This window comes from Podarcis gaigeae, assembly GCF_964106915.1.
Source record: "Podarcis gaigeae genome assembly, chromosome: 13".
NCBI lineage: Eukaryota > Metazoa > Chordata > Lepidosauria > Squamata > Lacertidae > Podarcis > Podarcis gaigeae.
The window spans coordinates 4985072-5007695 of record NC_139689.1 but is presented as its reverse complement, the minus strand read 5'-3'; the positions used below and the strand labels follow the sequence as shown (position 1 = coordinate 5007695).

At 53.2% G+C, this 22624-nt stretch overlaps 1 protein-coding gene across 1 annotated transcript in view; it reads right to left on the bottom strand.

Annotated features, from left to right (window-relative positions):
• Positions 1-22624, bottom strand: part of KDM6B (lysine demethylase 6B) — a 74873-nt gene that overhangs the window by 41991 nt on the left and 10258 nt on the right. Inside the window, exons 2-7 of the mRNA XM_083706500.1 lie at positions 21691-21818; positions 8468-8599; positions 6892-7032; positions 4793-4922; positions 2201-2299; positions 607-841 (exon numbers count right to left, since the gene is read on the bottom strand). Coding sequence (XP_083562626.1) covers positions 607-841; positions 2201-2299; positions 4793-4917 — 459 coding nt within the window. The 5' untranslated portion in view covers positions 4918-4922; positions 6892-7032; positions 8468-8599; positions 21691-21818. The remainder of the gene's footprint in view (positions 1-606; positions 842-2200; positions 2300-4792; positions 4923-6891; positions 7033-8467; positions 8600-21690; positions 21819-22624) is intronic.

Below are 22624 nucleotides of genomic sequence, written 5' to 3'. Positions count from 1 at the left end.
GGACAGAGCAACGGGAGCTCAACCCGTCGTGAGGATTCGAACCGCCGACCTTCTGATCGGCAAGTCCTAGGCTCTGTGGTTTAGACCACAGCACCACTTATTTGCATTGTTCTAGGGCATGTGAGCTTTGTGGCACACATTTTGGTCGACAACTGGGAAACACTGGCCTGCGAGCGCTCCAGTTGGAGAACAGCCTTTACCAAAGGTGTCGTGGGCTTTGAAGACACTCGAACTCAGGACGCAAGGGAGAAACGTGCTAAGAGGAAGGCACAATGGCAAATCCACACCGTGATCAACTCCTGCCAGGAAACCGATGTCCCCACTGCGGGAGGACGTGTGGATCCAGAATTGGCCTCCACAGTCACTCACGGACTCACTGTTAAGACCGTGTTCATGGGAGACAATCTTACTCGGCTACGACGGATAGCAGAAGAAGGAGAATATATTTTGTCGCTTCAACGGCTTGCAAACTGCCTTGCATGCCACAACGTAGAAAGGCGTTGCGCAAATTAAATACGAAACGAAATGGGGTGCATCAGTTCTGTCATTCCTCCCCGCAAGGAGACCGATGGGGGCTGAAATTGAGTATTATATTTATTCCCTTACCTGCTGCAGTCGTCCGATCCGAGCATGCATCTCTCCGTAGCTCCCGTAATCGTAGTCTCGTGGGTACCGGGTGGCATTCTGGTAGCAGCGCACGGCCTCCTCACAATCCTGCTCCGACTCGTAGATCTCACCCAGCTGCTCCCAGAGCTGAGGTTGCCCTGGATCTCGGAGCAGGGCCTGGACGCAGCCGTGGATGGCTTCCAGCTTCCCGTGCAGGGGCCGCGGGGCCAGGTTCCTGGGGAAGGGGAGAGGCGTCAGCGATGGGCAGAGGCAGTAAGGAACGCTGGGCATAGCTGTCAGCTTACAGATTTGAAAATAAGGGTCCAGCAGCCTCGAAAATAAGGGATGAGCAGCCTAAAAAATAAGGAAAGCTGCCAAACGAGGCCTCAAGCAGTGATTCCCACAGCGCAGCAACCCGGCAAAGGGGATGCAGCAAGGAAAACCACCGTCCCCTCTCCGCTGGGAAGCGCTGAGCAAAGGCGAGTCCCCAGGCAAGGCGGCCGATTTGATTGGCACCAGGCATGCAAGCTCCACCCCCCCGTCGTTCTCAGACTCCTTATTGGGTGAGCAACGCAGCCAAGCAACACAGTTGGAGCCTCCCTCCTCCCTGGCCGGCAGGGAGGGAGGGAGAGGAGCTGCTTCCTTTGAAACCTGGGAAATTTAAGGGACATCATCAATAAGGGACAGCAGCGGGACACAGCGCTGGGATAAGGGACTTTACTGCCAAATAAAGGACAGTTCACAGCTATGACGCTGGGGCCCCTGGTAAGGTCTTTCCTAGCCTGGGGCCTCCAGATCCTTTGGACTCCCGCTCCCATCAGCCCTAGCCAGCAGAGGGTTGGTGGTGGCAATAATAATAATAATAATAATAATAATAATAATAATAATAATTTAGTTATTTATACCCTTCCCATCTGGCTGGATTTCCCCAGCCACTCTGGGCAGCTCCCAACTGAATATTAAAAACACGATAAAACACCAAGCATTAAAAACTTCCCTAAACAGTACAGTGGAACCTTGGTGGCTGAACTTAATCTGTTCCAGGAGTCCGTTCGACTCCCGAAACCGTTCAAGAACCAAGGTGCGGCGTCCGATTGGCTGCAGGAGCTTCTGGCACCCAATCGGAAGCCACGTCGGACGTTTGGCTTCCAAAAAACATCTGAAAACCAGAACACTTACTTCCAGGTTTTCGGCATCCGGGAGCCAAAACGTCCGAGTACCAAGGTGTTTGAGAACCAAGGTAAGACTGTGCTCTGAAACGTCTAGATACCAGCAGGTTGGGGACCCCAGTTTAGAGAGGGGGATTCTGGGAAAACGGACTTCTTGGTGCCATGGGAGTGAAGTTCACAGCAGCAAAGCACCAGCAACCAAGGCTCTTGAGGAATAGGGGGAAAGCTTGGGGAAATTGCTTTGGGGTAAGCCTGAGGCCTTGTGTCCAGAAAGTACCGTGCTCAGGGTCGGGACACACACACCCCCCGTTCAACCTCTCCCCCCCCCAATGTACAGGGTTGGGGGCTGGGAGCTGGAAGGATGTGCCCCCACAATCCCTCCCGTAGCTGCTGATATTGGCAAAATGCCCTCTGGGAGCACTTACCCCGGGGGGAAGTAGCCCTTGTTGTGTTGCCCCATGTTAGAGCCATGGTTGGGCGGCAGGTGCGGGGGCAGCTGAGGCTGGCCGACACTGGCAGAGCACCTGGGTGGAGGCAGGAGGGGAGAGAAAGGTCAGAATGTTGGAAGGGACCCCAAGGGTCATCTAGTCCAACCCCCTGTAATGCAGGAATGTCAATTATGTTGTGAACCGCCCTGAGATCTATGGGTATAGGGGGGTATACTAGTAGTAGTAGTAGTAGTGATAAAGTATCCATGACAGCTGGCCATCCAACCTCTGCTGAAAAACCTCCATTTGTCTCATTTGTCTCTATACTAATGCACAGAGTATGGGAAACAAGCAAGACGAATTGGTCATTAGTCCTACTCCCGCAATGCCAGAATCAGAGCTAAATCAAGTAAGGGGACAAGGGCTGGTGTAGTGGCTGAGCGGGAGAACAGCTGCTTTCCATGCAGAAGGGCCCGGGTTCAATTCCAACACCCCCCCATGGCATATCCAGGGAGTGCTGGGCATGTCCCCTTTCTGAAACCCTGAAGTGCTGCTGCTGCCAGCCAGTGTAGGCATTCCTGAGCTACATGGAGCAATGGCCTGGTTTTGTATAAAGCACCTTCCTAGGTGTGCAAAAGAGGGGTCAGCCCCAACACAAGCCAGGCTTGTCAGTGCTCAAGGCCACCTGCAGCTACTCTTTAGAGCAGGAGTGGAGGGAGGAGGAATGAACTCTGCACATGCTTATAGTCTCCCTGATTCGTACTTCATTGAATGCACCCTGGGGCTGAACCACAGCTCCAAGGACAGGCCTGGCAGCCGAAGTCTCCTTGAGTGTCATTATTTACTTATTTGGCGAAATTACCGAACCACCTGGTTGTAAAGGAGCTCACGAAGAGAACAGATCAATAAAACGACCAGTAAAAAAAGTTAAAGAGCGTTCAAAAAAAGGAAAACAGCAATCAACTAAAAAGCAGATTCAAATTCGTGTCCGCCTCCTAAACACCTGGGACGTATTTTCAGCAGATGCCACAAATGGAAGAAGAAGAAGAGGAGGAGGAGGAGGAGGAGTTTGGATTTGATATCCCGCTTTATCACTACCTGAAGGAGTCTCAAAGCGGCTAACATTCTCCTTTCCCTTCCTCCCCCCCACAACAAACACTCTGTGAGGTGAGTGGGGCTGAGAGACTTCAGAGAAGTGGGACTGGCCCAAGGTCACCCAGCAGCTGCACGTGGAGGAGCGGGGAATCGAACCCGGTTCACCAGATTACAAGTCCACTGCTCTTAACCACTACACCACACTGGGTAGCACAGGGAAGGAGTCGGCCTGGTGTCAACAGGCAGGGAGTTCCAGAGGGCAGGTGGGGCATCTAAACTATTTGAAAGATGGGGGGTAGGGGTGGGAAGTCAGATGCGGGGCCCCTTTCCTTCCTGCTTTGCAGAGGAAGCTGTGGAAGCCAAAACACAGGGGGCTGAAGTGAGGGGGTGGAGGAGAGAGGGAGAGGCGAAACCTCTCTCAGAGGATTCAGCGCTACGTCTAAACTCCAACGGGTGCGGTTTTATGGAGGGCGCTCGGGTTAGGTGAATGCAATTCATCGCCCACGATTCTTTGCACAGCTGTGGGTGTGTTTGCTTTGCAGGTGTGTACACATGAATTATATATATATATTTGTGTGTGTGTGTTTGTGTACACACACACACACACACACACACACACACAGGAGAGCGCAAAATATGGTCTGAAGCTCAACATCAAAAAAACGAAGATCATGGCCACTGGTCCCATCACCTCCTGGCAAATAGAAGGGGAAGAAATGGAGGCAGTGAGAGATTTTACTTTCTTGGGCTCCATGATCACTGCAGATGGTGATAGCAGTCACGAAATTAAAAGACGCCTGCTTCTTGGGAGAAAAGCAATGACAAACCTAGACAGCATCTTAAAAAGCAGAGACATCACCTTGCCAACAAAGGTCCATATAGTTAAAGCTCTGGTTTTCCCAGTAGTGATGTATGGAAGTGAGAGCTGGACCATAAAGAAGGCTGATCGCCGAAGAATGGATGCTTCTGAATTATGGCGCTGGAGGAGACTCTTGAGAGTCCCATGAAATGCAAGGAGATCAAACCTATCCATTCTGAAGGAGATCAGTCCTGAGTGTTCACTGGAAGGACAGATCCTGAAGCTGAGGCTCCAAGACTTTGGCCACCTCATGAGAAGAGAAGACTCCCTGGAAAAGACCCTGATGTTGGGAAAGATGGAGGGCACAAGGAGAAGGGGACGACGGAGGACGAGATGGTGGGACAGTGTTCTCGAAGCTACCAGCATGAGTTTGACCAAACTGCGGGAGGCAGTGGAAGACAGGAGGGCCTGGCGTGCTCTGGTCCAGGGGCCACGAAGAGTCGGACACAACTAAACAACAACAACAACACACACACACACGTACGTACATGCAAGGCAGGTATGGAACAGCCTTCACCAAGCTGGAGATCTTCCTGGTGCTTCCTGGACTACAACTCCCATCTTCCCCGACCAGCGCCGCCCCTTTGGACTACAACTCCCAGCAGCTCCCACCTCCCCAGCCATAAGCCACTCACCTGCCGCCCTGGAGCCATGGTCGGGAATGGCAGGAGCTCCAGGCGTTGCCGCTGCAGCCCAGGTTGCCGAGAGAAAAGGGGTCCCGTCCAGCACGGCCCCCCAACTGCTCCACTGTGCGATGCATCCAGCCTGTGATGGGGGGAGAAGTGGGGTTCAGGCGCCAAGCAGGGAGCTCCTTCCCACCTTCCTCCTCCTCCTCCTCACCTCTGGCCAACCCATCACCCATCTCCTCCTAAGGCCCACCCTTCCAGCTACTGGCTCCTCCCACAATCTCAGCCCCACCCCCCCAAAAAAACACAATATGGAGCTTATTCCAGCTCCCTGGACCCTCAAGCCCAGCATCCCCATCCAAGGCCCGCTCCTGTCCATCCTGCCAGCTGCTCCTCATAGGGACATGGGATGCTAGGTTGTGTCAGACCAGACCACTGGAATCTACCGTATTTTTCGCTCTATAGGACGCACTTTTTCCCCTCCAAAAATTAAGGGGAAATGTGTGTGCGTCCTATAGAGTGAATGCAGGCTGCGCGGCTAAGCCCAAAGCAAGAACAGGGAGACGGAGCGCTGCGCAGCGCTCCTTCTCGCTATTATAGCTTGCGGACGGCTGCGCAAATGGACGGTGCCTTCACCCCGCTGCCCTGCGGAGACTACGAAGGCTGTACGAAGGTGGGGAGAAGGCTGCAGCGCTTCCCCCCACCGCCAGCCCCACAAGCTCGGGGGGCAGCGGGAAGGCGGAGTGCTGCCTTACCGCTGCTCCCCGACCTGGTCTTTGGGGCTGCCAGTGGGGGAAAGCAGAGCTTCCCCCGCCAGCCCCAAACAGCAGGTCAAAAGGAACCCAAAGCATCCGGAGCCCAGCAGGAACGCACCTTGTTTTAGAGGGGGAGAACAAGAGGAAAAAATTTTTTTCCTGTTCTCCCCCTCCTATGGTCCGGTGCGTCCTATGGTCCGTTGCGTCCTATAGAGCAGTGTTCCCCAACCCCCGGGCCGCGGACCGGTGCCGGTCCGTGGATCAACCGAGGAACTTAAAATCATTTCACTGTGGCGGGCGACCGAGGCGCAGAGCATGGCGCCCTCTCAAGCCCACCCATTGTGTGACAATAGCGAATGAAAATTCGCTATTGTTACACTGATGCTCCTCCTGGCCAATCAGGGAGCGGGTTCTCCCACTTCCTGATTGGCCGAAAGGCAAACCTCACGCCATTGGCCGAGGAGGAGGCCAATTAAATCAAAACAAGCCACGGGCCACGGAAAAAATTATCAAACGTTTACCAGTTCGCGGCAATAAAAAGGTTGGGGAGCACTGCTATAGAGCGAAAAATACGGTATCTAGCTCAGTACTGGTAGCACTGGCTGGCAGCAGCAGCTATCCAGGGTTACTGGCAGGGCAGTTTTTCCCAGCCCTCCTTTCCCGTCTAGCAACTTCCCTTTCAAATGACTGCCCCACCCCAACCACTAGGCAGCCTTCTATGTGTGCCCCCTCTGCACCTCACAGCACTTAATTTAGAACTTTCTTTTCATATTCATACGCCCAGATAATTAGTTGTTGCTGCTGCCGCTGCTGCAAGATTTCACTTTTGTGACAATTGCCAAAACGTGCGTTTTGGAATTTATAATTTTGGTTAAGCCATTTGGGGTGCAGATTCTTTGAAATAAACATAGAAATATGTACTGTATTTTTTGCTCTATAAGACTCACTTTTTCCCTCCTAAAAAGTAAGGGGAAATGTGTGTGCGTCTTATGGAGCGAATGCGGGCTGTGCAGCTATCCCAGAAGCCAGAACAGCAAGAGGGATTGCTGCTTTCACTGCACAGCGATCCCTCTTGCTGTTCTGGCTTCTGAGATTCAGAATATTTTTTTTTCTTGTTTTCTCCCTCCAAAAACTAGGTGCGTCTTGTGGTCTGGTGCATCCTATAGAGCGAAAAATACAGTAAATAGATATCTTGCAGCCCCGGTCCCAACTAAGTTCACGGCCCCCCACTTTGCTATTCCAAGAACAACAAATGAGCACATTATTAATTTCCTCAAGTTAATAAGTTGTTGTTGTTGTTGTTGTTGTTATTATTATTATTATTATTATTATTATTATTATTATTATTATTACCTCTCCTGCTGTGGTGGATGCGCCTTGGTACCCCACCCTCCACCCCCCCCGGATCTGAGCGACGGGTGCCGCCACCCAGTCGCGGCTTGCTGCAGTTTCCTCTGGTTTATTCCCCTTCTCCAGTCACAGCCACATAAAATGCTGAGGGGGAGAGAAAAAAAGAGAGCACACGAATTACTTGGAATTCACAAATATGTTTGCTTCAATTGCCCACCTTGGGTCTAGATTCACAGGGAGGACAAGCAAAATGCAGAGGCCTCCAGAGGTTCCTGGACTACAACTCCCATCATCCCAGATCACTGGCTGTGGTGGCTGAGGGGAATTGTAGTCCAACAACATCTGAAAGGCACCCAGTTTCTTCATAATAATAATAACTTATTATTTGTACCCCGCCCATCTGGCTGGGCCTCCCCAGCCACTCTGGGCGGCTTCCACAGAGACCAAAAATACACTATAATGTCACACATTAAAAACTTCCCTGAACAGGGCTGCCTTAAGATGTCTTCTGAATGTCAGGTAGTTGTTTAGCGCTTTGACATCTGGTGGGAGGGTGTTCCACAGGGCGGGGGCCACTACGGAGAAGGCCCTGTGCCTGGTTACCTGTAACTTGGCTTCTCGCAATGAGGGAATTGCCAGAAGGCCCTCGGCGCTGGATCTCAGTGTCCGGGCAGAACGATGGGGGTGGAGATGCTCCTTCAGGTATACTGGGTCTTTGAAGCCGTTTAGGGCTTTAAAGGTCAACACCAGCACTTTGAAATGTGCTTGGAAACGTACTGGGAGCCAATGTAGGTCCTCACCCTTTTCCTCACCGATCTGCCTTAGCCAACCTGGTGCCCTCTCACTTTGACTACACCTGCCATCAGCCTGAGCCAGCCCAGCCATATGATAATGGGAGTTGTAGTCAAAGGCACCAGGTGGGCACCAGGCTTAGGAAAAAGATGATCTGGATTAAGCCCAGCCAGAGATAGCATAAACAATAATGTTGGAAGTCTCAACGCTTGTTGCTCAAATGTCCAATTAAATTCACCCCCAAATCTTGGCATTAAGTCATTCGGGTGCATGATCTCCGTTTTAGATTAAATCAATATGAACATGGCCTGAACTGGAAATTACAAATTCAAATTATACAAAGGTCTGTAGGTTATTTATTGCAAACACAATGTATTTTTGTTTCTCTTACTGCTGAAAGCAACAAAAGGTGTATGCAAAACAACATGCAAATGAATGTGAACTCCTAAAATTTTATATAATTAAACACAAACACATGTTGCAGTGGTTTTATATCAAGTTTCCTTGGTTCTGCCTTATTAGTGGGCTGGACGCAATTAATTTAGTAGCAGAAACTCATTCCCTTCTCCACCCATCTCTGTGGATATAGAGTTAAGCAGCAGGAAAGAAAGAGTTAACAGAGCCATGTGTTCCTCTCATCCAATCAACACAGGGCCTCCCTTTGCCCTCCCTCCAATGGAATTCCTTCAAGTGGGGAAGGGAGGCGGGGCTTCTGCTCCTGCTAGCCCCAAGGTTAACCCTTGCCCTACCACACCCACCCCTTCTGCCTCTCCAGATGGAAACACACCTACTGTGCTGGAGAAGCTCTGAGTGGCTCTCTCTGTCTCTTTCTCTCTCTTTCTCTCCTAGAAGACGGCCAATCACACAACGTCCTCCAAGTGGCCGCCAATCATCTTTCACCTCCGTCTCCTAATGAGGTCTGGAAATTGTAGAGATAGAAAAAGAGAGAATGGCTTGGGTTAGTCTTTCGAGGAGGCTGCTTCGGAACTCTGCACAACGCGTCTGTGTTCTGCAAAGGAGAGGCGCTTTTGTTGGGCAGGGGCAGCTTGTGGGGGGGCGATTGGGGTCGGGAAGACCTTTGCCCCCCACCTGAGACGTGCTGCATGTGGGATCTCTCCTGGAAACTGCATGAGACCTTTTTACCGTTATCTAAATCTGCCAGGTGTTTTGTCTCTGTAATTCCTTATGACTCCTTAATTGCAGTGGTGTTGCTTTTTAACAAAAGCTGCTAAAAGCAGCAAAACCAGCAGTGCCTAAAGAGGCGACATTATTATTATTATTGGCATAGAATTGCGCCTGACAACCGTTGTTGTCAAGTACATCATTATCACTGTGCTCCTCTGCCTTTTATTTCCCCCTGACTTCACTATTAAATATTTGCTGCATTCATATCCTTCCTCCTCTTCCAAGGAGCCCAGCGTGGCAGATGAAGTTCACCTTCTCCTCGTTTAATCCCAACAACAACCCTATGAGGTAGGACGCGGGTGGCGCTGTGGTCTAAACCATAGAGCCTCTTGGGCTTGCAGATCAGAAGGTCAGCGGTTCAAATCCCAGCTCCTGCCAACCTAGCAGTTCGAAAGCACACCAGTGCAAGTAGATAAATAGGTACCGCTGCGGTGGGACTTAATTGTCAGGGATCCTTTACCTTTCCCCCCCCCCTTTTTTCTTTGGCTGACAGCTAGTGACTGGCCCAATGTCATCCCCCAGTGGCCTTCATGTGGGTTTTGAACCCTGCTCTCCCAGTTCCTAGTCTGACACTCGTAATTGCTACAACCAACACCAGCTACTGAGCATCTCCCCTCAAAAAAGCACACTCAACGCCCTCAGGGCAACACGTCCTGCAGAGGATGAAGCTGTCTGTAGTCCGCAGAAACCTGCACCATAGCAAATGCGTTACCCTTTAAGGCGCCACAAAACATATGCGCTGACCCTGACTTGTTAGTCGTGTTATTAAATCGCACAACTGCTACAGATAACTAATAATTACTGTTTCCCTTGTCGTTTCAAACTGCAGGAATGAGAGGGGTGGTCTGCTTGTTGCAAGACATGATCTGCATGCAGAGGTTATGCGCTCTGCTTTTCAACACGCCTATCGCAATGATTTCGGGCGATTTGCACACACTGGGGCAGAGCAGGTTCATATCTCTACCAATTCTAAGCAGGGGCCGGCAAAGGTTTCACGGCTGAAAACCCCAGAGAGCCAATGTCGGTCAGATCAGCTTTCCACAACGTGGTGCCCACCTTGATTCGGACTACAACTCCCATCAGCCCCAACAATAACAGATTTGTTTTTTGTGCCCCAGCCACTCTGGTCCACTTCCAACAGATATTGCCTCTTGTTTGTCTGGGCAGAGAGGGGTGTGCGTGTGTTTGCAGAAACCTCCGATCTTTGCGCGTATCCACAATATAGTGCACTTTGCAAAGGTAAAAGCCAAACCCATTTCCCCAAACAGTCCTGCCCGTGGCTCCACCTGCCTGTGGCATTCCCTGCCCCCAGCCTCCCCATGAGGAAATGTGGCAAGTAAGCTGAAAAAGACTGCAATTCATGGTCCTCCACAACATACACACACACACACACACACACACACATGGATGTGTGCGCTGAGCAGCCCGCAAAATGGAGATAATCGCACTGGCCTACATTGCAAGGTTGTCATATGCTTCAGTATCTCTCTCTCCACCTTTTAAAATGTGTGTGAAAATAATATTTTGCCATTTCATTTCTCCCTTCCTATTGCAGCTAAGAAGCACTGGCAGGGTGAGCTGTTAAAATTTTAAAAACTTAAATTCACACCACCTGCCATGCAAGTTGCCCCAAGTTTAAAAAAACTCAAATTTTGCTTCTGCTTGGTAGATGAGTGTGTGTGTGTGTGTGTGATGCTGTCCAATTTCTGCTCCGACAAAATTTCAGCTCCAACCTGTGCGCAGGTATCCTTGTCAGGTATCCTCTAACTTTTAACAACACACACACACCCCAGGAAATCTGGGTTGCAGACAAAAGACCTGCCAGTGATATTTTCTGGCTCAGTGTGCGCAGAGACTCTGTGATCATTTCCTTAGCGGGCTGTGCCCACGTCACTGTCCTGAAAAGCCCTATTGCTGGGTGCGAGTCCTGGTGACTGAGTGTCAAGGGGAAAGCACTCTGCACATGCCTATTCCTGCTTTGCAGGGGGCGGGTTGGGCTGGATGACCTTCAGGGTCCCTTCCATCTCTATGGTTCTATGATTCGACTGCTGCTTCCCTGCGCTGGTGGGCGAGGTCCCGGGATCATCCAGCCTTATGCATAAGGCTTGGTGAGGCATTGAAGGGATTTATTCCTTCTCTCTCTCCCCCCCCCCCCGGCCGCCCGCCTCCCATCCCAAAATAATCTGCCTCAACCACTGCAAAGAGAGGGGTGGGGGAGTTTGCAGGCCTGGGGTTTGGCGGAAACAAACCGGAGGCAACTTTTTTCCCACGCTGCCCCACGACAGCGAAGGAAAAGGAAAGAAGGGGCTCGCTAGTCACCGCCGGTGCCTCACGGCTCACACAGTTTTTTCGCCTCAACCCCAAGCATGTCTGGGTCTACGTCCTGCCATAAGCCTGGGCCAAACACACCAGCCGCCCCCCCCCCTCCGCCAGCAGCACCGGTGTGGTTAGCCTACCGTGGGCGTGAGCCAGACAGTGTCTCGTGAGTCCACCCACGGCTACTGGAGGGGTGCTGGGAGAGGCAGCTGGGGGTCTGACTGCCCCAAAAATGGCTGCACTTAGGAAACCCCCAAACACACACACACACACACACACACAAGTTGGGGGTGGGGGGGTATTAGCAGGGCCCTCCTCCCAACCTTTAACTCGGGATAGGGAGAGCCGGGGCGTGAATTTACGTCCAGACCAAATAGCAACCCTGAAGCCAAAGACCACGGCTATTTCTGGAAGAGACGAGAGCTAAGTTTGGCTCAGGGCGGGACGGGGCAGCGGCGGCGGTTGCGTTGGAGCAAGTAAGGCCGGGGGGGCGGGCATGTCGTAAGACCTCCTGTGCATACTCCTGCCTTGTGAAATGTGGCGAGGGGGGCAGAGAGGAGGCGTCCCAGGGGCAATTGGTCTCTCCGCCATAGAGGGCGTGAGAGAAAGTCGAGCCTCCGTTCCGAATGCGCCAACCGCACGCCAGGGACAGAGCATGGGACACGCCAAGGGTGCCCGACGCTTGGGTTTTACACACAGGCAAATCACGGCAACGAGGCTGCTGGGGACACAACACAAAACCTCCGGAGGCATGCATGACAAATTGGACGTGGAAAGGGCGCATACTAATAATATGCCCGAAAAACAGGCTGTTCTGACACAGGTGAGCTCAGGGAAAGTTACAACGCCTGCGGAGTGTGTTGGCATCACCCAAAATGCACTCCATGCTGAAATTATTCCCTAGGTGTACTGCCGTCTACAGCCAACGGCCGATTTACACACGTCCAATTAACGCACGACCGCGCATGCGCATATCGCCGCGACCTGGAAGAGGCTGGGAAAAGGCTCTCCACCATCATGGGGTCAGGAACGTAACCCCAGCGCAAAATGGTTGTTGCCTATATAACTAGGGCTGGGCAATATCTGGTTTTCAACATTGCAATGCATTACTGGCTAAACATTATGATATACCGATACATTGCGATGTCTGAAGTAAGGATGGAGCAATGTCAAGAACCACTGGCTAGCTTCATGTTTCTTCCCACATTGTGATTTTTGCGCAGCACACACACACATTGTGATTCGCAATATATCGCCAGGTCAACATTATGAAAATTATGATATGGACTTGAAACCGGTTTTGGGCGATATTACAGCCCTACTGTATACAAATATGATTATATGCTACATAGAGAAATTCAGAAGCATTTCTGCTTCCAGATGTGGAGGCTGAGCACAGACACCACACCAACTGAAAGTTGAGATCCCACCCGAAGAGACACAGGGGTCTAAAGCCCTTCGCTCACCCTGCACACACACGCCACACACTAACTTTGCAGATCCATTCCGAATTGGGGAATCTGTGCTACCTGCCTCGAGAGTTCACCGATGGACTACTTCCACACTCCCTGCATGCTCACACTCTTGCGAGATCCGTATCACCAGCAAAGACATACACGCTGCATTTTCTCACCCTTCTGAGCTCAGCTCCGGCACAGGACAACAGCACCCTGGCCCCCAACATACGCCTTTCTGCTCCCCCCTCAGGTTGAACCACAACAGTCTGTAAAGCCATACACACCTTCCAATACCGAGATCCAGGTTCTGGGCTGCTTTGCCCCCCAGGGCACCCTGGTCTTCACCATCTCAACGGGCTGACCACCCCCAAGGTGAAAAAGTAGCTGCAACGGCAAAGGAATCCCAGAGGAACTCTGTTTGTTGACAGTTCCAAATTCCAGTTCTGTTAGCTCGTGTTAGGATGACTCTTGGGCTGCTTCTAGTTTATTTGTGTTTTCGGTTGCGTAGATTTTGTGTGTGTGTGTGTGTGTGTGGTGTCATAATGCTGTTAAGACATGTTTTTTCTTTCGTTCAGACAGCAGAGAATGTGGAACATGCATTCCTAAATAAAATAAAACGAACAAGGATTCGACAAGCATGCAAATCTGCAGACACACACACACCCGGGGCCAAAATGACATGTGTTTGTGCGTGTTCAGAAACCCGTGACCCCCACACACACGTGTGGCTACACACGCCCGTTTCCAAACATGTGCAGCCCATGTTGCAGGCACGCACGCAATCTCCATGTGCGCCCATACACCCGGGAGCTTTCTACATGATCTCGCCATGCCCCCGGGCCGTACGAAAACTTTGTGCCTCTGCGTGCTTGCATTCTGGTGTGAACCAGCCGGTGACGCCAACCACACACTCGTTCTCTTGCTCACACCACTGTGAGACACTGCCCCACATCTCCCCGCGCCGAGCTACATCCATGCGCCCCACCGATTTGCACACAAGTGAGCATGCTCCTCTCTGTCCCACTAATGCCAACCCTCACAAACTCCACGCTGCTGCTACTGTGGGGATTTCGGGGCTGAGCTGTGACGCAACTGTGAGCGAGCCAAGAGGAAGCGATGGGGGCAGGTCCTGGCAGTGCAGCTGGCGTAGGAGGGCGAGGCTGGCCCGTCTGGGGACTCACCCAGCCTCCAGCTATTACACCCTCCCTCCCTCCCTCGGACAGCAGAAGCGTCCAGTTCCCACCCAGTCTGGCCAGGGTGCCAACGCGCACACCCCTCGCCACTCCAGGGCCTGCGCATGTGTGGGTGTTAACGGCAGCTACTAGGCTGAGGATTTCTCCCAGCGAGGAGGCCAAGGCAGCTGCAACTTCAGAGAAGCATTATATCGCCCCTCCCGCCCCCCGCAAAACCATTCCTCGCTCTAAAAGCCAGCGTTGCATTATGGGAAAAATCGACAGGGATGTCACTGGGGACCGTCCACCCAGGGAGGAAGTGAGGCAGCTCGTGTGAGTGGAGGAAGTAGGGGGAGGGACAGGAAATGCACCCCAACACACACACACACACACACGGGTCTAGCAAACCATTTCCTGTGCAAGCAGCTGTCGATACACAGCCCAAAGGAGAAGGCGTGGCCAAACCCAGCAGACACAAAAGACACCTATTTGATGCTAGAAATCTAAAATAACAAAAGCAGGGCACGCAAACACAAAGACACACACCCACGTGTGTGGTTGCTCTCTTTTGCTCCTATACACGCACACCTAGAGCCGCCAGCTCTGTCACATCGCAGCGTTGCGCCAGCGCCCGACATACTCCCACAACCTCTCTCGCGCTCAGCGCCCACCCATCCCGCCACACGCACAGAGTTCTGGGTGAGGAGGTGAGGTGACCCTCCTTCCCTGGGCATGCGCGTCAGCGGCCCCCGCACGGCGCACCAAACATGATGCGCAGGGGATCTCCAACACTCCCACGCCTCCAGGAAGGCGCGGGGTCAAGGGTCCCGGGGGCGGCTGCCCGGAACCCAGTGGGGCAGAAAGGGCACCGCTGGGTTGGCCCCCAATGTCCCAAAGGGCATGGCACAAAATGGAAAAAGTGCCCCCTCTGCCCACAGCCACGGGGCAGAAGATCAAGCGGACCGATGCTCGCCCAGCAAGCAGGGTTTAGAAATTTCCCCCTGTATCAATGGTGGGGTGAAACACCCCCCCCCCTCCTGAGCTGTGTTGTTTTGGGGAAAGATCCTTTCAGTTTCCCCTCCGCGTTCGTTTTCTCCGAAACAGAGATTGCTCGCTTACGGGACATATTTACAAGAAAAGGGAAGCAGAGACAATGGCAAGTCGCCCCAACCGCAGAGGAAGCAGCGAGTCACGGGAGACTGTGCGCATCACGGGTAAGTGTGCCTGAACATGGAGGGCATCGACACACAAGGCGTGAATGAGGAGAAGGAGCGACCGGCAGAAAGCGAGAGTGAATGGGTGCCCAGGAGGGTGAAGGACACAAAGGCGGGCGTGGGAGGTGGTGCAACGGTCAGAAAGGAATGATGACCAAGAAGGAGCCAGTCTAGCTTCTCATGGTCGGGAATTCCACAACACGGGAGCCACCACCGAAAAGGCTCTCTCTCTCTAATGGGGGTGTAGGCGAGAGAGAAGGTGCTCACCTAGGGAGTTGAGCTAACATCTCTCCAGGTGGAGCTAGGCAAAAGAAACATTGCAGTCCTAATTCATTCCTGCTTAAGGGACAAGGCCCCCACCTCGCAAGGAGACGCAGGCAAATGGCAGGGCATTACAGCAGGGTCTGCGTTGGCTCGGGAGGGCAAACCGGGCTCTGGGCTGGTGCCAACCGTGGGTATCTCACCGGGTCAATAAAGATCCCCAGAGATACAGGATGTGTCACTTGCACCCACCCCAAAGATGAACCCAAACCGACACACATGTGGGGACGTATGCACAGACACAGCGCACACTCGTAAGGGGTGCAAATGCACAGAAAACACCGCAAGGACATAGACACAGGCCTCACTTGCGCAAATGTAAGGAGCACACACAGATTCAGGGCAGCGGGGACCCAAAGGCACTTGTATGTGTGCATCGAGACCACTTCTCCCTTGGCTTCCACCCAGTTTCCGTAAGCGCATAAGCCATCAGTGGCTCTCTCCTCCTCTGTGAATCTGTCTCTTAAGTTGGTGTCCTGTGGCAGGGAGTTCCGCACATTAACTGTGCACTCCATGAAGACTGGCTTCCTTTCATCTGTCCTGGTAGCAACCGGCGTCCTAACAAGGAGACCCCCATCCCAACCCCAGTCCAGGGGGAGGCGCACAGGATTTTTCCTCCGGGTTCTGGCAGATGCCAGAGCCATAGTGCTCCCCCCAGGGAGCGTGGAGAGGGAGCGCTCAAAGAGCAAAGCGTGGGAAGACCCCGTAGGTCAGGAGAACCTGGAGTAACTGGCCGCTTTCTGGGATGTGGGTTTAGGAACCTGTTTGCAAGGGATCGGCGGCTCTTATGTGTGTGTGTGTGTGATTCATTAGGCACAATGAGCAGGTCTCCCACACATTCGCACACAGGAGGGTGAGAACAGCTGTGTCAGCGCTGAGTCAACACCAGAAAGGCTGCCATTTCTCTCTCCCCAAACCCCCATGTCCTGGAAACCACTGAGAGAACTGGGAGGAGAGGAGGGCGAGAGTTAATTCGGTTCATATCCTTAATGCTCGCACACCACGAGGGAGGCACAAAACACACCCCTCGCAGTGACACAAACACACAGAGAAGCCCACACGCCTTCCCCTCAAAACGCAATGCATCCACACACATTGATCTATAAATGCAAGTCAGGATAAAACACACACGCTCACACACACACGAGAGATACACACGAAGCGGCCCGGTTCTGCCCACACACAGCAAAATGGAAAACAGACACCCCCACACACAGGGCAGTGCGACAGACACACCCCCGCACAACAGTGCGCGGTGAAGCAACACCCCCGCGTGCGCCACTTTCACAGCACGGTGGGCTGACGGCGTGACGGCAGGAGCCCACGACTTCCTTGAACCCAGCGCCAGAAAGCCAAACAACGCACGCTTTTCGCAGCAGCCAACGCACCGAGGGCGCATGGTCGGAGGACCACACAGCCAAGGGCAGGCTGACGTAAGCAGGTCCCCTCACAATTGCCATGCTCAAGATGCCGCCACAGCAGCGCACTAGCCAACTCACTAGGGGAAATATACACATCGCAAGCAGCGCCCAGGGGTGCGCAGGGCCCATGCGCGAGGGACCCACGCGGTGCGTCTGAGTTGTCCAATGGAGTGGGCGTGTGGTGTTCTGCCATGACTCCGACTCCTCCTTCGCCCACGAGGGCCAATCGCACAAATAGATCATTCACAAGAAGCGCAGGCGTGTTTTTCTGTTTCGCATGACTTTTCCGCTTAGGTCTGAGGGGCGGGTGGGGAGGGCAGACCACCGCGAACCGCTAAGCCTTCCCCAGCAGAGAGTTCAGCTAACTTGCGCCCGAGGAAAACCCCTCGGCATTTCAGGGGTTAACAGATCACAACAGGACTGGGAAAACCCCCCTTGGGTTACACAGCTGGGGAATCCCAGACAGATTTCTCAAGATTCCGACCTGGGTTCCCAATAGCCCACCTTTTCAGATTTGCATCTACCTGCCTCGAAAGAGAGAGAGTAGGAAACACCCAGGAATCAAAGGGGTTCTTCCCCATTTTTTGGGGGGGTTGTTATTGTGGGGGGGAATGTGTGTGCGCATCAAATGCCCCTAAGGAACACACAGATACACACCAACACAAAGGACACACACAGATGAAAAAAATCAGGTGTGTAACACCTTCTAAAGAAACACATCGGCTTCCCCAACTTTAGGTTTTCTGGACTGTAGTTCTCATCAGCCCCACGGGCATTTTTCAGGCCCCACTGAATAACTGCATCACATCTGTAAGGACTTGGCCATCTAGTGTGACTCTTCGGAACTCCCTGCTGATTGATTATCAGGCAGGCAAATTCACTGTACTCTTTTCAGAGCCTGCTGAAAACCTTTTTTAATAATAACAGTAGTAATAGCGGTAATGATAATGATAATAACATACTACTTATTGTATAAGTGGCTTATAAAACGAGTGCCGCATCCACTCTGGGCAAACCCACCTAGGTGTTCAGAAAGTTTGCGGGGGTTTGAATTTGCTGTAGTCTATTCCATTGCAGTTTTAACTTTCTGTATATTTTAAATTACAGCTGTCAACTTCTTAGTGATAATTTCGCCGTAAACCGCTTTGAGGGTTTTCTTCCACGAGCAAGCAATATATAAGTTTTATGAAATAAAAAAATAGTAAGAAAAACAACAGCAGCTGTTCTGGGATGGCTGTTTTAGATACAGACGTACGGACGTATCTGAATTTGCACGCACATATACAAACATTGCCCCATATCGATATCGTTTCACAAAATGCGCAGAGCGAAGGACCCAGGCAGACAGGCGATAAGAAGGGGGGGGCGCACGGGGTTTTTACAAAAGAGGCCTTGAAGCTTTGCGGGGCAGGAGAGGGATTGCACACAAACAAAGCACAAAAGTTTCAGAACAGGGTCCTTGCACAAGATTACAACACTGGGGCAGAAGTGAGTCAACTCGTCCCGAAAGTCTTGCAACCCTTGCCGAGCGAGAGACAAAAACTTTATAGAACGACTCCTTTGCGTCCGTCCATCCCCCGCCCAGAAGAAGCACAGGGGCACATCGCCCATGGCACAGTTGGGGCAAGCGCCACCAGAGCCACACACCCTGTGGGAATCAACTCTCCCCCACCAATACACACACACACACACAACATACAATTTCGCTTGAGAATGCTGCATCAGCAATGCCCACGGCAAAGAAACACACACCTTGAGTTGGAAGGCACCCAAAGGGTCATGTAGGACCCAAACAAACACACACACACACACACACACACACACACCCTCAATGTGAAGGAATCCCAGCTCAGGGAAGCGTTTGAGATTGAGCCGGGGAGCGTTGAGTGCGCGACATGTGCCAGGAGAAAAACCGGCACGGAAACTCTCTCTCGGCCACTCGCAGAATCCTTCCCTTCCCCTCACAAACATACACAAAGGGGGCAGACACACAGAGAGAGACCCACGCACACCCACGCCCACACCCACAGCCTGGGCTTACCTCGCGGTCCGAGAGAGGCATGGTGCGCTTCAAAGCCTTGCTGTCCCCCAGGGGTACACAAAGGAGCACTGACTGCCTCGCACACAGCGCGCAGCCAAGGGAATCGTGCGTGTGTGTTAACTTCTGTGTTTCCTCCCCTCGCTTGCCTGCCTGCCGGCGTGTCCTGCCCTCCCCCCCCCCCTTACACACACACACGCGCCGTGTGGGGTTCAGGGTCTCTGCCAAGTCAGCAGAGCACATGCGGGGGGTGAATTCCGGCCACAAGTGACTCAGCCCCCCCCCTCGTTCCCTCCACCCCCGGGAAACTTGTCCTGGTTTAAAGGTCTGGGTTGACATCATCGTCAACTCCCCCCCCCCCACAGCTCCCTCCTCCTCCACTCAGCTCCCCACATCGTTGCCCCGCCTGGGAATCCCAGACGAGGAGGCGGTCTCCCCCTCGCCCAGCCCCGAACTGCCGGCCTTCCGTTCTGAGGAAGCCAAGAAGCGCCTAACAGGGAAAACACACACACACAGAGCAAACCCCAACACAGTCATACCGGCCAGGAGCGCATAACAGACATGGGCGGCGCATGAAACTTTGCAAATGTGTAAGCGCTTAGACGTACACACACCGTGTATCTAGCTATGTATTTCCCCGCAATGCACGCATGCGCACGGACGCAGTGCTCTCCTTCATCTGAGGGCGGGCTGTTCGATCCCACGCGCCACAGGAGTAGAGGCGCAACGGCAAGACCTGCGGCTGCACACGCGCCGGAGGACATGAGTGCACAGAGACCGGAGAGGGGAAAGCAGAACGAAACAAGACGCAAAGGAAGGGAAAGTTGTGGCGTCACTAAAGGGCAGCTCCCAGCTCCCTGCGCACACACCTCCACAGGCAGGCCCATGCGCCCTGCAAGTGCACAACGGCTGAAGAGACTGCTGTTCCCCCACTGCCAGAGGCCTGCCACGTTGTGGGGAGTGAGGGCCCTGACCCCTGCCTCGTCTCAGCCACCCCATCCAGGCCCACAAGCCACAGTGGGCTGAGGCATGAGTGCGCAGCCCAGACACCTTTTCCCTCACGGTGCGCCACCCTATTTCTTTTTGATAGCGGACCCCTTCCAGAGCAACCGGGAGGCAATTTTAAAAAGAGAAACAAGAAAGCCCACGAGCAAGCAGTAAGGTTCCCCACTAGTTCCTGTGTTGTGTCATCGGGAGGAAGCCACAAGCTTTTCCATGCCGGGTTGAAGGCAGTTTCTGAGGGAATTCTGAGGTGGCGGAAAAGGAGGCTGGGCATAGGAGCTCACTGTTTTGTATTTGTGTACATGAAGAAGGCCTTGCCGGCAGCTCAGCATCACACAAGGTGAACAGGCCAAGCGCGCCATCAATCCCACAATGCTCTGTGGCGCCTAGGACCCTGGCCCAGCGCCGCAAGGCCCATCGTGAGGCGGGGCATGCGCCAGACAGAGGGGCGCTCCCCCTCACATCCAGGGCGGCCATGTTGCGGCCGTACGAAAACATTTCCACGTTTTGGGTGGTGTGGCAGAAGCCGAGCGCAAACCAAACTCGCCTCCCTCTGTGACGCAAGCGGGGGAAAGTGCAGATACATGCAAACCTCTGTCTCACACAAACAATTGTCATAACGCCACTGGGAGCCTTTGTTCCTTCTGTAAAACCCAGAAGCCGCTGGGGGGAAGAGACTATGGGGAGGGTAGCAAAAAAAAAATGGAGGCGGGTGGGGGGCAGGCTGTGTCCGTGGCCCCCGAGAAGCAGCCAGCGTGGGGTTAAGCGTTCACTCCGACAAGGAGCCTTTTAAGGTCACAGCTGTGGCTGGGCGTTTGGCGGAGGCGCATGGGAGACTCTCTCTCTCTCTCTCCCCCTGTCTCTGCCTCCTTGTGGTTGCGTAGAGAGAGAACCTCCCTCCGTGTCCCGCCTCCCTTGCGCTCTCTGTCTCCCCCCCCCCTTGCAACATGCCCAGCTGCTACACTGGCAGCTTGCCAAAGATGCGCGGGGGTGGGGGGAGGAATTGTGCCAAGGTCCAAGCCTGGTCCGTCAGGCCCCCTCACAGGCTGGAAGGAAGGAAGGGCAGAGCGAGAGAGGCAGAGCTAATCTGCTTTTGCGTATATGCGCCTGTGTGCCTTTGCAACATGCGGGCGCCCAGCTATTGTCCCCGGCTGTGGAGAAATAAAAATAAAAGTGCAACATGCACAACTGTGCGCAAAGGGGCTCGCCTTTCCGTATTCCTAGAGAGAGGCAGCGTGCGCTCGTTTCACGGCCTCGCAGCGCAAGAATGTGCATCAAGGGGGAGATTTCCTCCACAGCACTGTCTGACACAAAAACACACAAAGCCATGATTTCTGATATGCCAAAATGTATCCTTCTCAACTGTCTGTGGCAGAGGTGAGAAATCTCAGGCCAAAGGAGTCCAATGTGGCCCCTCCAGGCCACTTCTTCAGGCCCCCAGAACATTCCACACACCACACCCCTCACCAGCCCAGCTTTGCACCCCAAAGATTTTGGCCCAGCTGGAATGCGAACCCTTGAGAAGGCCTCTTGCTAGTCTGGATGCGCAAGCATGCACAAAAGGCAAAAGTCACATTTATAGCCTGAACACCTTTGCCTCTGGCCACACCCTCTGTGGCCCCCGCCTGGGAAAAGATCCCCTATTATTGCTTCATTCTTGCATAGTTTGTGCCGGAACCGCAAATCTCCTTCCGAAAACTCAGCAAACCCTCAAGGTCGCACCCACCCCCTACTCACCCCCAAATACAGACTGCCCCCGCTGTTGACTGAAAAACAAAACACAGAAATCCCAAAAATCGCTGAAAAGGGCCAAACCGGAAAGTGCAAAAAAATAAAGCATAAAATTTTCATTCATGGGAGGACACTGAAAACCAGCCCACTCACCAAAAGAAGGGGGGGTCCCGTCGCTGCTTTCTCATTGGCTGACTCCCCCCACACGCCGGGCCCATGCGAGACACGGCTGGGGGGGGGGAGGGTCAGACTACGCTCCAGCCATGGTGTGGGACCCAATCCTGCAGGGAAGGAAGGAAGGAAGGAGTTAGAGAGGACGAAGGAGGCTTTGATTGAAGAGACAGAAATTCCCCCCACACACATACACACATTGCGAATTTTCAGGGAATAATCAAATCCCCCACCTATTCACCTCAAATCCCACTCGCCCACTTGAAGAGAGGATCCAGCTCCACACACACACACACACTGTTCTTGCATAGCTCTGCAGACATGCCCCACTCCAGAAACAGCCGCAATTCCCCTATGCGCCAAACTGCCTCTGCTCCAGAACAAGCGCATGGCCCCCTCCAGTGCACTCCCACGGGGGGGGGGGTGCGCGCAAACCGAGCGAAACTTGCACCTCCTTGCGCTTTGAAGTAAACGCCTTCGCCATAATTGCCAGGCCACCTTTGGGAGGTGCAAGGGAAAGAAAGCTTTTTGCTGAACTCCAGGAAACTCCGAAGCGGATATGCTCTTTTTGAAAGAGGACGCAGGAAAAGCCCGCCTAGCCTTTGAGGGTCAAACCTGGGATCTTCTGCCCGCGAGCAAGGGCCCGTCTTCCCCCGAACCTCCCTGCACTCTTTTCCTCCAGAGGAACCCTTGCAGGATTTGCACCCGGCTCACCTCGGCAGCTGGCCGCCCCAAGCGAAAGCTGCAAGGCCTCTGCCTTTATCAGCAGCTCCGAGGAGACAACAGCTGCAACTTATCAGAAGCCCAGAGGCTGCAGCCCAGGACATGCACGCTTGATATTTCAGTTGCGCATTCCTTCCGAGGGGGGAGTCGTGTGAAGCCGGGTGTCCCTAAAGGTGCCATTGTAGGGGGACCC